At 40.0% G+C, this 17,174-nt stretch overlaps 1 protein-coding gene across 5 annotated transcripts in view; it reads right to left on the bottom strand.

The window, feature by feature from the left end:
* The window catches only part of LOC111870922 (vacuolar protein sorting-associated protein 13D), a 232,195-nt gene that overhangs the window by 123,380 nt on the left and 91,641 nt on the right, over nucleotides 1-17,174 (bottom strand). For all 5 annotated transcript variants that reach the window (XM_023863569.2, XM_023863598.2, XM_023863561.2 and 2 more), the window contains exons 26-29: nucleotides 9,547-9,799; nucleotides 5,324-5,493; nucleotides 1,987-2,158; nucleotides 856-1,108 (exon numbers count right to left, since the gene is read on the bottom strand). In XM_023863569.2, coding sequence (XP_023719337.1) covers nucleotides 856-1,108; nucleotides 1,987-2,158; nucleotides 5,324-5,493; nucleotides 9,547-9,799 — 848 coding nt within the window. The remainder of the gene's footprint in view (nucleotides 1-855; nucleotides 1,109-1,986; nucleotides 2,159-5,323; nucleotides 5,494-9,546; nucleotides 9,800-17,174) is intronic.

Raw genomic sequence — 17,174 nt, 5'->3', positions numbered from 1 at the left:
GCCAAGTAGAGGGTAGAAACCTTGCTGGCAGAAAGGGGCTAATAGCGAGCACCAGTACCGGTAGGGGATGGAGACTGTAGAAATTAAAAGGGGGACGTACAATAGACTATCAGTCGCGGTGCACGGGGAAACCCACCCCCTCAATACTGAATCACTGAATCCGAATAATTCTGTTCTTCACTTTCTTATATGTTGTGATATTCGTGGACATTACTGAACATTTTCCAGTGTAACAAACAAACTTCCAAAGTGTGCAGAACAAGTCTGTGAAAATTTCATATAATTGCATTCAATGGGTAAGGTACTGAGCAAAACCCTGTACAATCTACCTTCATACAAAAGTTCACACTTCTAGCTCCAATAGTTTATTATGTAGTTGGTCAACTGGTCCAAAGGGTGAAAGATGGGGGACGATTCACATACAAACAGCATGATGATCATATTAAGAAAGAAAAAATTAACAAATGTTGGTACTTAGGTTCACACTATAGACATTTATATACAATTTATGTAATGATGCTCTCAACTGCTCAGCAATCGGTGATATGACAATCTGCAAACAATAAATTGGAATGGCCAGGGAAGGAGGCAGTCATGCCCTAATTTCAGGTACTGTACTGCACTAGCCTACAGGGATTGACAAAAGCCATGAAAAGCCTCAGTCAGGATAGCCAGTCCTCAGACTGAAATCTGACCTTGCACCAACCAAATCTAAAGCAGGACTGCTACTCACTTGTCCACAACATGTAATTTCCCTTAATGACAAGATCATTAGGTTTATTTAATTTTTATAGGAAAACTGGTTAAATGGTGGATGATAGCTATACTTGAGAATGGCAACATCATATACATTACCTGACCATGTAGAAATTGAGTGCTTCGTGGCCTGAAGAGATGAATCGCTCTCTGTACAGAAGACCATGGGGTGTGAGGTCAAGCAGAGACATCCTGCCCAAGCGACCTTCTATAATCTGTTCCTTATCGTGGGATTTTACTTGAGTTGAAAAATGTGATATGTTAGCTCTTGCTACTTCATACTGTGGGCGGTTCAACACCAGAGTCAGTGAACGGATTTCTATGTCTAACTCAGAATTGAATGATATTTCATCTGAAACAAACAAAACAACCGTGTAAACACAGAAAACACCAGACATTAGAAAATCAACTCATTCACTAAACATAAACCAGACAACTGAGAAACTGTGGCACCAGACACATGACAGTTTCTAGGAATCAATGGGAGAAAGGAATTCAAATGGTAAGAAAATCCAAAAAAAAAAAACAGAAAAGAAAACTTGAGCAATTGCCACCTATAACATTTTGCCAAAAAAATCTTCAATTTAGAAAATAAGAAAATGATAACTATTTCAGTATATATGGATACTTCCTATTGGCCAATAAAAGGCATTCTTTACTGAAGGGTCATCACTATTAAAATCAAAATCCAAACACTCAATCAGTTCAGTCATCTCCACCAAATTCTGAATGCATTTCTTGGTTTTCATCCATGTTGCATGAATGATCCAAATGTCTGGTTTTAAGTAGCAAAACAACAAGAAGAAATGTCAAGTTTCTCTTCATTTGCTTAATTACATAACACATCTAACACTGTCCTCAGCATGTTCTTCCATGAGCACAAGAGATATGTTCAAAAACAAGACAAAAGAGACAGTATGCCATGTGCTGTAGACATACAGCAGCCTTATGGGCACAGTAGTCTGAGATATTTCAAAGGAACTGACTGCCTCAATCTTCAGGGTAGACCTGTCAATGGAGACAGTATGTTCATCTGTAATATTTTTGCCTACCAACCAGAGTACAGCATCATAACCAAAAAGGCACTACAAGTGTCCACTGCCATAAATCCTTCAAATCCCATATTTGTTAGATACATTACTAGCTTCAGTGTTTTTCAAAGTGACAAGAATACAACTGCTTCTAAACAGGACAATGACATGAATCACAAAGTAATGGTGTTTATGTTACCTTTATTAGCTGATGTATCTTCTGCTGGAATCGACTGCCAAGGGGCACTAGCTTTGTGCTGTCCTGTTGGACTGTCAGGACCAAGTCCAAAGAAATCCAAGATCACAACCCAGGACTCAACATTCACAATAATATCAAGTGAATTGAAGTCCACATTCACAGAGCGATCCAGCTAAATAACAAGGAAAGAGGGCATAGGTGAGGGCATTACGTATTACAATCAGTATCTGATGATATAACCAGAGGTCTAGATATACCACAATGGGTAACTTCAGAGCCTCTTGTCAAATGTTTAAATGTTTCACTAGGGAACTTAACAGTAACACATAAGCACATAATCATTTTCTGGCATTCATTCATTCATTCATTATCAATGAGTGAACAAGATTAATTTGCTAATCTCCAGTCATGGCTACTTAATGCTATGCTGAAAAGCCAAAGGGAGGAAAGGCACATGTCACTGAGTCAGCAAAGTGCCTTCAGTTCCATTCTCAATCAGCAGCATGAAAGGCTTGAAGGGCTCATGGCTATCAAAAGTCTTCTCAAGTGACTGCCTGTGTCAATTTCAAGTAGAAACAAAACATTTTAGAGTCATTCTCTGCCTCTGTCATAATTCTGTAATGAAGGCAGACATGTGCTCCAAACGTTCAACATTTGCCCCAGACTCACTCAGCTGGCCAGTCCAAAGAGATACAGGCAATACATTACAGATGATACTGGAAGACAGAAATATCGTCATCATCATCAAGTTTTAAGTGCTGGGCCACTTCTTGGCCTATTTCAGCTTCAGTTGTGTAATGGCCATTTCAAAGATCATCCTCTGTTCCTTACACCAGTCAGTGCATCCACTGTCTGTGAGATATTTCTCTGCAGTCTCTTGACAAGTGAATTCATCTGCTTCCAGCTCTAAAATACTGGTTAACACTACTTTTACTCCTTCTCCTCAGATTTCCATGACTGGGGAAAAATGTGTGGCTTCAGCTTTCAGGAATATGCCATGTAGTATGCTGAAGGTATTTCAGACTTTTAGCAAATACTTCAGTTACCATCATCAGGGTTCATAACTCTAGGGGTAGTTGGCGGCTCCTATACAGATCTTGCATTAGGCAGTGAGTTGGAGGTGAAGCTGTAACTGGATGAACAGAGGTGCAGGAAGCTAATGAACAATAGCAATCACAAGGTTAGTGAAAAGCAGTGATGCAAAATTTGTTCCATCGTTGTCTCCTCCTCCTCCCAATGTAGATAGCAAAGGGAGTTCAGTGGCTTTTGGCTTAAAGTGGACCAGTGGTGGATTTTGAGGTGAAGGGATGAGCTAGGCTTTATTCGATCTATATTCACTTTCATGATGAAAGTTATAAAAGCTTTTGCATGAGTAATGCAATCTGTCAGACACCAAACTATACACCCTTTCCAACTGCACTCAAATTGAGCAATATTTGAAACTTGAATGCTGATCAATGTCTTTAAGATTGTAATGTCATATGGTTTAGCACAACATTACCAACATTCTACCATCTTCAGGGTAGGAGAGGGAGGCAGCTGGCTCCTCCAAAATGTTAGTGTGTTTTCTTTTGGACTATTACCATCACAACCCAGAAGACAGCCATGCTGATATATCAAATACAGTAGCTTTCATTAAAATAATATTTATTGGCCAAGAAGAATTACCAGAAGAAAACAAACACTGCAATATTCAACTGAACTGAATTAACTAAACTAAACTAAAGAAATGTCAAACAAAGAAACACACAAATGTAAACTGCTGCTTACTTACTTACTCATGGAGCTGAGCCCTTCTCGAGGAGCCGCCAATTCTGCAGCTACTCAAGAATTTCTCAGCATTTCATGGAACCTGAAGGTTCATTACCGTGTTCACAAGAGCACTCCACTGGTCCCTATCCTGAGCCAGAACAATACAATCAATACCATCCCATTCTACCTCTCTAAGATCCATTTTAATATTGTCCACCCAGCTACGCCTTGGTCTTCCCAGTGGTCTCTTTCCTTCTGGCTTTCCCATCAATATCCTATATGCATTTTCTTATTAACATTCGTGGTACATGCCCTGCCCACCTCATCTTCCTTGACTTGATCATTCTAATTAAACTTGGAGAAGAGTACAAGTTATGAAGCTCTTCATTATGCAGTTTTATTCAACCTCCTGTCACTTCATCTCTATTTGGTCCAAATATTCTCAACAACCTGTTCTCAAACACCCTCAGTCTATGTTCCTCCCTTAATGGCAGAGACCAAGTTTCACACCCATACAGAACAACAGGCAAAATTATAGTTTTGTATATTCTAATTTTTATGGTTTTGGACAGGAGACGAGAAGACAAAAGGTTCTGCACTGAATGGTAGCAAGCATTACCCGAGTTCAATCTCCTCTTAATTTCCTGCTGAATCGGCTTTTTGATCTGTTATTGCTGTTCCCAAATATCTGAATTGTGCCACATTTTCGAAACATCTGTTTCCTATCTTCATATCATGATTTCGCCCTGCATTTTGGTGATGAGACAGCAACTTATACTTAGTTTTCTCAGTGTTTACTTCTAGACCAACCTCTTTACTTGCGTCAATTAAAGTTTGTGTGTTTTTCTTTATGGTATCTACATTATCACCCAGTACATTCACATCATTGGCATAGGCCAACAGCTGATGTGTCCCCTTTAATTTCAGTCCCACCTGGTTTCCCTGAACCTTCCTAATGGCATATTCTAAAGCAAAGTTGAAAAGGAGTGGTGTTAAAGCATCTAAAGCATCTCCTTGTTTTAGACCATTCTGGATAGGAAATTTATCAGACAAATGTTTACCTACACAGACTTCACTACACATTTTGTTTAAACACATTTTAATCAACCTAACTAGTTTCATGGGTATCCCAAACTCTATCAGAATATTGTACAATACTTCCCTCCTAACTGAATCATAGGCTTTCTTGGAGTCTATGAATAGCTGATGTACTCACTCATCGTACTCCCATTTTTTCTCCAATATCTGACAAATGCAAAAGATCTGATCTGTGGTTGATCTGTTACGTCGAAACCCACACTGATGATCCCCAATAATTTCATCTATGTATGGACTTAATCTTGAGAGAAGAATATTGGATAAAATTGTGTATGAAGTTGATAACANGTCGAGGGGGGGGGGGGGGGGGGGGGGGGGGGGGAAGAAGAAGAGGAGGGGAAAGGGGGAAGAACTTAGAAGAATGTTACTGCCTGCAAATGCAGTTTAATGATATAATTTGAGAGCTTACCTTAAAACCATTCATACCTGCATCAGTGAAATACATACTGTCCTATGTAAGGCCACATGATGTAATGAGCATACTTACTCCTTCATAATGAGATATGAAGTTGGGCGCATTCTTATCAATGAGTGCCATGTTTATGTGGACCAGATTATCTTCTCTGTTCATACTTGCTGGTGAACCAGAGAAACGAGGAGATGGTGGCGGTGTACATGGATATTCCACAGTCTTGGCTCGTTTTATTGTTGGTTTAACTGCAGAGAGCAAGAAATTAACATGTAAGCACTGAACTGAGCACAAACTAACCCAATGAAGGAGCTTGTCTGAAAATTTTCCTGTGCATTTACATTAAAACTGACTTGGAAATAAAATGCTTCACAGAAGAAGTCTTCTTGTGATCTTTCGCAACAAGTTCTTTTTTTATGGTAAGAAGTTGTCAGCCCCATGCCCAACCCCCAAGGCTGATTTCCTTTTTGTTTTCTGTGTGTGCATACATCCTTACTTGCTTGCTTGAGTGTGCACACACGTGTAAGTAGCGCACTGTTATACTGACTTGGAATAGTGTGGCTTTGACTTACAGGCCACACTGAAAGCTACCCATTTCAGCCAACCTTGCAGTTCCCATCTTCAGGGCTTATGACTTTGACTTCACTACAATTCTGTTAACTCTGATATAGGTCTTGCATTAGGCAGTGCTGGGGATGAGGTAATTATTGTGTGAACAGAAAAGCAGAATGCTAACCAACAGGACTTGAATTTACTTGTTTACTTATCTATTTATGGTTTATTTAATGATGCTGTTAGTAGCTCAGATTATATACAGTCAAATGAAACAAAAACTTAGAAACTGGAAAGGGCATGCAACAAAGCACCTGTGGTCTAATGGTCCCCTGGCATTCACTTGGAAAGAATGAGGAAAATCATGAAAAAGTCAGTCAGAATAACCAATGTCCAAGCTGCTATGTGAACTAGACATGTCCTGAATACAAACCAGAATCATTACTGCTTGTGCAAACTTGCTGGGTGAATTAAATCTAGAACTTGCCAGAAGATTATGCAGAAATCACACTCGGTGCAGACTGGTGAACATCAAGGGCAACTACACAGTTAGAAGAGACATCAAGAAAACAAATACAAGGGAAAGATCCAAACCCAGCGAAGGGGAATGCAGAAAGAGAGTCTACACACATTAATGAAGAAAGAGAACGCAGAAGGGAATAAAAATTGTTCCAAGGAGAAATGACATGCAAAATTAAATCTCAATACAAATTATGACGATGATGATGACAATATAAGAGTGAGTTGAACAACGATTAACAGCCCCTTCATTGTCCAAACATTCTTACACCCTGATGGTGGAACAATTTCATTGATGGACAATGACTATGACAGTGACAACAAGTTTACATCAAGTTCTCTTTTCTCACACTGCTTGAAACTCAAGCTCAATCTCAGTTTCCAAAGCCAAACCCAATTCTGCCTATAGCTCAGAGCCTGATCTATTCAAGTCTCGGCAACAATATTATTCCAAAGCATTCAGGACCCCTTACTCTTCACGCCTATTTAAGAATCACTGTTGTGTTGTGACACACCTACCATCAAACATGAACACCTGTATATCTTATATTATGGGTTGCACAATGTGAAGTTTGGAGAAAGTGCAACACATCAGAGGAATATACTGCTTCAATCTTCAGGGTCAAGGAGTAATCACCAGGAGGAGGCAAGTTGATCTCAGCCTGCCACTTTCTAGCTTCTTGCTCGGCTTACTTTCACCCTGAAGATGGAGGCAGTATGTTCCTCCAAAATATCATGCTTTCTCTGAACTACACAGCCCTGCAACAGAGTACTACCAGTACCCCTTTAGGAGAAAGTTCGCATTCCAGAATCTGAGAGCAGCTTAGCCCCTCCATGTTCCAAGCACTGAGAAATATAAATCATGTGACATGCTCTGAATTTTTTCATCAGTGCAACAGCTAATTTCATTGTGTGCTGTCTCATATGTTCATAGAAGCACCAGGCAGTATCTTCCCTACAGATTTCTCATTACCATAACCTTCCACTGCCCTAGGTGGAATGATGATGTCACAGAATACAACTATATAGGGGCACATTTAAGGTAATGTCCACATCAAATATTCTGTTGGTGCTAACTCCAAACATGTCAAAACTTCAATTATGGCAATGAAATGGAGGAGCTTGCACTTCAATATTAAACTTGAAATTATATGTCAGCCTGATCTCAGTGGCTCATCAAAATGCTAAGTATGACAATGGTAGGGATTCTCCTTTTTGTCATTCTTTATCATAATCAGAAAAGAACATTTCTAAATTTAATTTCACAATCCCAGTTTATACTGTGACAGGCATGAAAACATGATAATTGTGCTACCAATTTAATGCTATACTGATGGGAAATACAGATGGCATGTATCCCATCCACATATGTTACAAAGGCAGTTGCAGCTGTCATGATGAGTGTGGTAAATTAAATGTGTACATTTGAGAAGGTCAGAAAAATTAAACAGTAAGAGGTTCATGCACAGTTTATGCATTTTGTAGTAAAGTGCTGCTGTAACATGATGGCTGAAAGCCAGAATAGCAGAAGGAATGGATGCAGTCATTGTTAGGCAGTAAACACATGTCCATGGCAACAAATGAACCCACACCAGTGGAGGAGCTTTTGGAGGCAGTGTCTTCTTACATGGTCTGTGCTCATGTTACCTAATGAGCACCAAATGTACAAGCCAATGAATGGCAGTCAGCTGGAGGTCAGAGTTGGTGATTGGTAGTCTTACGCTGCACTGTTAGCAGCCACCACCTAGTAACAACTACTGAACAAACAGAAGACTTTATGTGTGCTGTGGTTAGTGATCTATGGACTGGGAAAATCAGTGCAACTGCTATGGTTATTTGCAGTTATGAGTTATAAGCTTCCAACAAACCAAATTATCAATCCAAAAGCCTGTATTCAGTCATTAATATGTGGCAGTAATGTCACGTGATAATGGCTATATGTGGCATTCTGATTAGTAACTGGATTTCGTGGACACTGAATCATCTTACTTACAAATAATTAAACACAGTACAAGCATTCAATACCATTCCACAATCTGTTACATCACTCTTGTTAGGTTCCTTGCTTTCTCTGTTTTTACAGGAATGCTGCTAGGTTTCAGGCTCCGATAAGAGGGACTCTTCTGTTATCTTGAAGGCTCTCTGTACAACACTTTGCTGCTGACAAATGGGAAGACACCTCTCCCGTCAGTTCAACTGTCGCAAGCAAAACATGGCTTCTCTATGACAATTCTCTTTCCAATATTCTGACTTTTAACCATGAGTGATTCACAACCATCTCTTGCTCAAGTAATGTCAACAATTTGTGTATATTCCAATGATGGCATTTAGACTGACCCACAGCACAGTGTACACATTAAGTATTAGTATGACTTAAATTGCTTTGTGTGTTATGTCTGTCACTCCAGTTCAATACAAGCTGATACATCTATTCTCACTTTCATGCACACACTGTGAATTATGGGTGGAATATGGGTTTGAACTGATTGTGTACCAAACAGCAGACAGGACTTCTGCTTGTAAAGGACAACTTCTAGTTAGCAACTGACTGTGAGTAGAAGAGGTTATGTAAGTTTAAGAAACTGTGTAACTCTTTGCTTCAGATAATGCTAAAGATAATGACAACATTGAATGATTCTTCTTTATTTCCTCATTCTTGTGGTAAGAATAAATATTGCTGTAATTGTAATATTACTGAAACCTTACTGTCATATTACAATACATAACTGGAAGTCAGGGCTGAACATGTAGTTATTGGTTTCAACCATTTCCAGATATTACAAGTATCTGTCAGAATGAACACATTTTACAAATTTTATAAATTCTCATAATATTAACATTGCATCATAGTGTTTTACTGACTACCTTCACTTCACAAAAGCATGGATTATGATAAAATTTCCAACTGTGCCTTTCACAGCCCTTCACTTCCTTTCTATTTTAGTTACCTTACAAATAAAATGCCAACATTATCAATATGCTCATAAACCTCACAGCAAAACGACACATTTTAACTACTGAAACAAACAAATCTTGACATCAAACACTGAACGGGGCACCTGACACACAAATCTGTCTCCCACAGCTTGTGAGCTCTCTGAATATTTTTGGGATGTCAAATTGAAATCATAAAACTCCTCAGAATTTCTTACTGTGTATTTTATGTTAATTTCATGACTTTTTACATCGATGCTAACATACATTCATCAGGGTTAATGACATATACTCACCAGACTTCCTTCTCTTGCTGTTACTAAATGTCCCATAAACACTCTCTGTTTCCAGATGGTCTGGCAAGGAACTGTGGTGACTGTGTATCGGCTGATGGTTCAACAAGTTTGGGCAAGACTTAGAATAAAACTCTGGCGGCCGATTCAGAATCTTGTCATCCACTTCTGTTGCTGCAGATGACATCACAATCCGACGATGTTTAGAGTCAGGTTCAACAGAGAGATCTTCCATCAGCAGTGAACGCAGGGACATCTGAACATGCATTAACATTAACATATATTATGGGACCACTATGCAATTCAACACTGTTAATTTCTGAGTGGCACCATTTGGATCACCACATTTCATTCCGAAAGTGTTGATGATGAGGATATAATAAGCAACTGGGTGTGAATCACAGTGTCTTAATATGAAGGCAAAAATAGATAACAAGTTTTTGAAAACACTGAGATATAAACATTCGGACCTAAGAAGGATGAAATGTCCAGCTTAGGACATTATATACTAACAAGCCACATCACCTAGTATTATTAGGATGATGAAATGCAGGAGATCCTGTGCTGGGCAGTTTGTTCGGGTGGGGAAGCCAAGACATATACACAAACACATACACACACAGAATTTTCAAAGCAAAACATCCGCCTGGAAAAGGATGGAGAAGGAAGGACAACATAGGCTGAACATGAGGGAGACAGACAATGAGGATGGGCTAGGGATAGATTTAGCTCACAATTATATCTATTTTTTTTAGCAGTACCAAACCTTTGGGTATGGCTACTGTAATGTTAATTAGTTAGTTGTTAACATGCAACAATTAATGTACTGTGTAACGTTCTTTTATAAGCTTGTTACTGAGGCAATGTATGAGGAAAATAATTATGAAGTTCCAGGTCTCAATGTTGCCATCTTCCTCTGTATGCAGAGTTTCAAGACTTTTATACGAGGGTTGGAACTTTAATAGTGGCAACACTGCTGTAGAGACACCATGCAACGGAACCAAATAATGTCACTTATACCACACGTTAATTACCTACCTACCTTACCTCAGAGCAAATGGACTCTCCCTTCCCACATCATGCACATGCGCAGTGACAAGAAGAATAGAGCCTCATGTTAGCTGGCGGCCTAATGTAGTGTTGTCATGATGTTTTTTTTCGAAACAGGAACAACGGAGGTGGATAAAGATTGAATGTGCCAGAGGCTGTACAGCACGACAGTGTCATCAAGGTCTTCAAGAGGCTTGTGGGGAATCTGCATTGCCTTACAGAACAGTGGCAAGGTGGGTAAAAGCCTTCAACGAGGGACGCCAAAATGTGGCAGACATGCATCGGCCAGGTTATCCTAGTGTCAGTGAAGAAGTGTACGATGGGGTACCCAAAAGAAACCAAACTAATTTTTTTGTGGGCAGAGCTTTTGTAGTACCGCGTTTTGCCGCTATGAGCACATAGAGCTAACATTCCTGAGTCGATAAGCCAACTACCGTTGCTTCAGAAGGTAAGGACTAGTTTCGGCAGAGTTTATAGTAACAACTGTTTTGTGTGATCGTCGTTTTTGCAATGGCCGATTTTCGTGAACAGCGTGCGGCGGTGAAATTCTGCTTTTTGCTCGGGAAAAGTGGAACAGAAACTCTTGAAATGTTAAAAACGGCGTACAAGGACGATGCTATGGGGAAAACTCAAGTGTTTGAGTGGTTTTCCCATTTCAAAAATGGTGAAATGTCAATTGATGACAAACCTCGTTCTGGTCGTCCTTCCATGGACCGAACACATGAAAATGTTGAAAAAATTCGTGAAATCATCAAGGAAGATCGACGACGGACCATTGAAGAAATTGTGGAGCTGTCGGGAGTGACTTGGAGCTCAGCGGCCAGATTTGTGGCAGTTGGGTGACTGGTTTTTCCATCATGACAATGCCCCTGCTCACACAGCCCTGTCTGTAAGACAATTCTTGACCAAAAATGGTATGACCCCTGTTCCTCACCCTCCATACTCACCAGACCTTGCCCCGTGCGACTTTTTTTTTGTTTCCTCGAATGAAAAGAGACATGAAAGGAAAAAACGACGGAGGCGCTGTCAAGCATCTCAAAAGATGAATTTAGACAATGTTTTGAAAAATGGAATAAAAGACTAGACAAGTGTATTAGTGTAAGTGTAGAGTACTTTGAAGGGGATTGAAGGTTTGTGCTTAAAATTTGAATAAATAAGTTTAAAAAAAAATAAGTTCAGTTTCTTCTGGGTACCCCCTCATATGCTCTTTCTGCATTACTAGAGAGTGATCGACGCCATACGATTTGTGAGCTGGCCTGAGAGACAGGATTAGCACATACGACCGTGCTTCACATTCTGAAGGAATGCCTGGGCATGAGAAAAATTGCATCACGGTGGGTTCCGCATGATTTGGCGGAAATGCAGAAATGGCTATGATACGACGCTGCTCGTAACCACTTGGAGTGCTATGAGCACAAAGGAGAGGCTTTCTTACACCATATCATTATGCCGGATGAGACATCGGCCAAATCGTACAAGCCACAAATGAAACGCCAATCGGACGAATGGCGTCATTACAGGTCACCACGAAAATCAAAAGTTTGTCAGAACCCCAGCAATGTGAAAGTTATGGTGATTCTCGTGTACGACTGTGATGGTGTTATCTTAACATAAACCGTTCCCTGACAGCAGACCATCAATGCACAGTATTACTGTTCATTTCTGGAACACAACCTGTGACCTGCTTTGAGAAAGAAGCGGCTACACTTTCTTCAGAACCCACCCATCATTTTGCAGGACAATGCTCGGCTGCATGCAGCACAAGCTGTGGCTGATTTCTTCGATCGCTGGGGCTGGGAAGTGCTGTACCATCCACCATACTACCCGGACTTAAGCCCTTGTGACTTCGACTTGATTCCTAAAGTGAAGGAACCACTTCGTGGCATTCGCTTCAGAACTATTCCAGAGATTCTTCAGGCAGTAGACTGCTCCATTCGAACTATCAACACAACAGGCACTGCTAAAGGTATCCTACAACTTCCCCATCTCTGGCAACAGGTTGTACACAATGCTGGTGACTACACTGAAGGACAGTAAAACTTTGAAACATGCATCTATTTTGTATCAGTTGTAAATAAATAGTTGCCACTATTAAAGTTCCAACCCTCGTATGTTGGGACAATACTGGATACTACACAAGAAATTCAAATTATTTCCTGATGTACCAACAGTGGAATCCACATTTAATGTATATCAATTTAAGATTTACCTCACTTTAGTCCTCATATCTGATGCTACCGAAATAAACCTTAAATGTAGCTTTCACTGCAAAAGGTAACATGGCAGTGTTGCATAGTTATGGGATTAACTAAACAGGAGAGAATACATGTAGAATAAAAAATAGTTTTAAATTTTATCAAATTATAAAAGGAATAGTAGGGAACACAGAGATTCCAAAATGCTACAGGACAACCATCCTTCAAATATACTTTAAACTGATATTAACATGTAATACCCAAATACCGAGCATAAGAAAGAGAAGCAAAAGTAAAATCAAAGCAATGGATGCACAATATTGGGGAGAAGTAAGGGCTAAAGAAGGAACAAATTGAAGAATGACGTCTTCTGTGACGCAGCATCATGCAGATCTTCTGCAAACCGACATTTTAGAGGAATGTATCATCTCCATTTTCAGGGTAGAAAAATCCGCAAGTAAGGAACCAGTGTGGGTAGGTGGCTCATGGAAACATCAGTTCACACAAGATCTACACAGTGCCACATCCCAGAAGACTGCAATCTTCATAGTCACCACCATGAAAACCTCAAATCTTACAAGGAGCAAATATTTTACATTCACATGTGCATGCATAAAAAACGTGGTTAATTTAGAATTTGTTAAGAGAGTGTGATTAAAATACAGTAAACCCTCACTAATCTGAATATACTATTTGGGGTGGGGAGGTCACCTGAATTAAGCAATAATCCACATTAGTATAAAGCAAATGGTAGCCCTAAAAGACAAAAAAACTTAGAACATAGTTGAAAATGTAATGATATAAGTAGTGCTGATGAAAATTAATAAAAAAATATCACTGTGAAGCCTTTACTTAAAAACTATAAAAAGACAAAATATACTTCCATTGATGGGACATTCAGAAGTGTACATGTTTTTGAATGTAATAATGTAGGTCTGAAAAAGATGTCAATTTTTCTCTGAACAACCAAGTGACTCATCTACCTTCCTAAATGCCACGTGTCTTTTAAAGTACGTAATCAACTGTTAACATTTTTTAATTTTCATATTTCGATCCAGATTATCCAACATCTGGATTAAGTGTCACCAGATTGGAAAGAGTTTATTATAAATGAAAAGCACCTCCACAGACAGACTGTGATAACAGACCACACAAATGGGGCACAATCCTGGATGTAAATGGCACATTTGGCCTCATGACTGCACTTCCAAAGTATGGAACAATACTCAAAATACAAGGTCCGACGATTTAATTCCTGGAATGGCCGTGGCATGTTGCTGAGGTGTTGAGTCAGGCAAACTTGTGTATCCAAGCACATCTGGACATGTTCCAACTTACATTTACATGAGCCACAGACCAAATGAGTCATTCATTCCCAGCAGCAGAGAAAGCAGTATGTCTCCATAGTATATGGTTGGCAGAAAAATGAGAGACAAGAATCTGGAGCAGTGGATAAACATCAAGTTTTGTGTGCAGATTGGTAAAAGTGCTAGTGAGACATTAGCCCTATTAACAGTGGCTTATGGTGAATATGCTATCGAAAAACATTGTTTGGAATGGCATAGGTAGTTGAAATAAGGACAAAAAGATGTGCAAGGTTACCCAAGAAGTGGGCAGCCAAAAATGCAAAAGACAGACACAAATGTGGACAGAGTTCATTGTTCAAGGACAAACAGTGAATCAACAGTGTTATTTGGAAGTGTTGACAAGGTTACAGGAATCTTTTCAGAGGAAAAGACCTGAACTCTGGCATGACAAGTGGATTCTCCACCACGACAATGCTCCTGTGCATGATGCATTAGGAGTTTGCAACTTCCTGGCTAAGAAATCCATTACTAAAGTGGACCATCCACCTTATTCACTTGACTTAGCCCCATGCAATTTTTTATTCTTCCCAGAATTAAAATATACCCTGAAGGGACAAAGACTTGCTGACACACCTGACATCCAACACAACGTGACATTACTGCAAGGTGTTCCAGAAAACAATTTTCAAGGCTGTTTCCAGCAGTGGCACCATCATCTCACGCAGTGCATAGCTTCAAAGGAGAGTATTTCAAAGGTGACAGAGACCACTTGTGCAAGGTAAATAAATTTTACTTTCACAGGGTCATTCTGGGATTTAAACTGTTGCACCTTGTATACCCAGCCCCACAATGCCCAAGAACACACACTCATAGTCTTCACTTTGATAGACTGTTTAGATTTATGTCCTGAAGATGATTCAACGTTTGAAACCAATAGCACTTTCATCTGTAGCTATTTCGCTGCCTGATGTACAATGTTCGTAATGAAGATACATAGCTACAAGTTTTAGTTTATCTATTCCTGGGGTACTTGGAGGGCATAATTAAAGTAAAAGTAAAGCTATCCCTGTACCAGGCCATGAAGGCCCATAGGGTTGTGAGATGCTGAGGGTCCCACAAATAGACAATCGGCTCAAAGATGGCGGTAAGGTTGTCAACCTTACGCGCCGGCTGCGCTTTACTCCCCAGGAAAATTATTTAATCAATTCCTAGTACTCATTTCTGTTAGAGGCTGAGTCAACCCCAGGGTCATAGTGCAGCTGGAAGGATTAGGTCAATTGAAAAAAATCCAATGACCTCATCAGGATTTGAACCCGCAACCCTCCGGCTTGTAGCATAGCCCCTCAACCAACTACGCTACTGCACACCCCATGGAAGGCATAAGTGCAATAACCAAAATAGTTTAAAAACTCAGTACCATCTGAACACATCTTTGAAAAAGAAAAGGTGTTTTGTTGAACCAAGGGTTAGAAAGAGAATCTGTCCTCTCAGTTTCATCATTTGCATTCCTATTCATATGCATTCCCACGAAAGCACTCGACTCTTCCACAGGGACATCTCAGTAAGAATGCCTGATACAGCAAGCTGCTAGAGGTGACACATTCTGTGTTCTTTAGCCAGCATACCTATCTCTTTCATTCAGAATTTCTTCTAGTAGTTTATGTGTAGAATATGACATGGAAGAGTCTATTTCACAACTCAACTGTGCAGTAGGGGCCTGAAGACCAACTGTCCTGCAACGTATAAGGAAAACTTCGGAAGTCTGCATGTGTTGTGATGTAATCTGCTGTCTCTTTGTCACATGGTCCCTTGCTGCACTGCTGTCTTCCTCCTCCCTTGCTACCACTGTGACCACTTTCTTCAGAAGCATGTTCACTTTCATCCAACATCAATGTCACTCTCAGAATTATCCAATATAATTATGTTTCTTCCCCTGAAAACCTAGTTCTGCAAGTGCAAACACCACTTGTACAAGCCATATTTGTTCAACATCATACATAACACAGAAGAAAAGATTCCTAGAGTTCTGAGCAGGCACTGAAACACTCACACCCACCTATCAGCTATGTAGAGTATTAAGTGTAACTCCTACACCGCCAACCATGCACATTTCGTCATAATGAACCACAGCAACCTCAAAATAAACATGGTGCACTGAGTGTCCCATAGGACGGGCACAGGGAAGATAAAAATGGCACATCCAGTGTGCCTGTGGATGGGAAAGGGTTAATGATGCTTTCTGTACTGAGATTATAAAATGTTGGATGGTAGGACAAATGACAAAATGAAAAGGATTTGGAAGGAAGCAGCCATGGCCTAACTGAGATAACACCCTAGCAATTACCTCAAGAGACTGAGGAAAACCATGGAGAAACCTCAGCCTGTATAGCTAGTGTCCGAGCACCTCCCAAATACAAGTAGAGAGTGTTACCTCCAGACCAAACTGTTTGGTGCAAAATTATAACCATAACAGAAGATAAAACGAGAACTATACAGATGTATGCAGGACGAATTCAACAATAGAAATGAATAGAGATCAGCTATTAACTCTACATTCTTCTGACTCTGTATGCATGGTAATAAGCAATGTAAGAACACAGGCAGCGCCCACTTATCTATATTTATGGTTTGCTTCACAACACTTTTCTTTGTGTGGGATATTTAATGGCACTTCCAGGAATCAGAGTATACAGTGTCAGAAGGCAGAATCATAGATGAATGATGAACTGGAAAGGATTTGTAGGGAAGTGGTCATGGCATAATTGAACTACTACCTTGGCACTTCCCTGGAAGGACTGAGGAAAACAAAGGAAAATCTCAATCAGAATAGCCAGCGTCTCTGCCAAGATTCAAACCAAGCACCTCCTGAACACAAGAGTAGAGCATTCATTCTGGACCAACTTGTTCACTAGGTAGCTCTCAGTAGCTAAGATTACATAATGAACTGGCAAAGACGTGGAAGGGAGCTGTCAAGGTTTACACTCAAGTACTACCCCAGCATTTGTCTAGAGGGAAAAACAACAGAAACCCTCCATCAAAATAACCTATCTCCAGATCAAGATATAAACCCAAGATCTCC

The sequence above is a fragment of the Cryptotermes secundus genome, unplaced genomic scaffold (assembly GCF_002891405.2).
Source record: "Cryptotermes secundus unplaced genomic scaffold, Csec_1.0 scaffold101, whole genome shotgun sequence".
NCBI classification, from domain to species: domain Eukaryota; kingdom Metazoa; phylum Arthropoda; class Insecta; order Blattodea; family Kalotermitidae; genus Cryptotermes; species Cryptotermes secundus.
The sequence above is the reverse complement of the archived record's forward strand: the minus strand, read 5'-3'. Positions and strand labels throughout refer to the sequence as shown.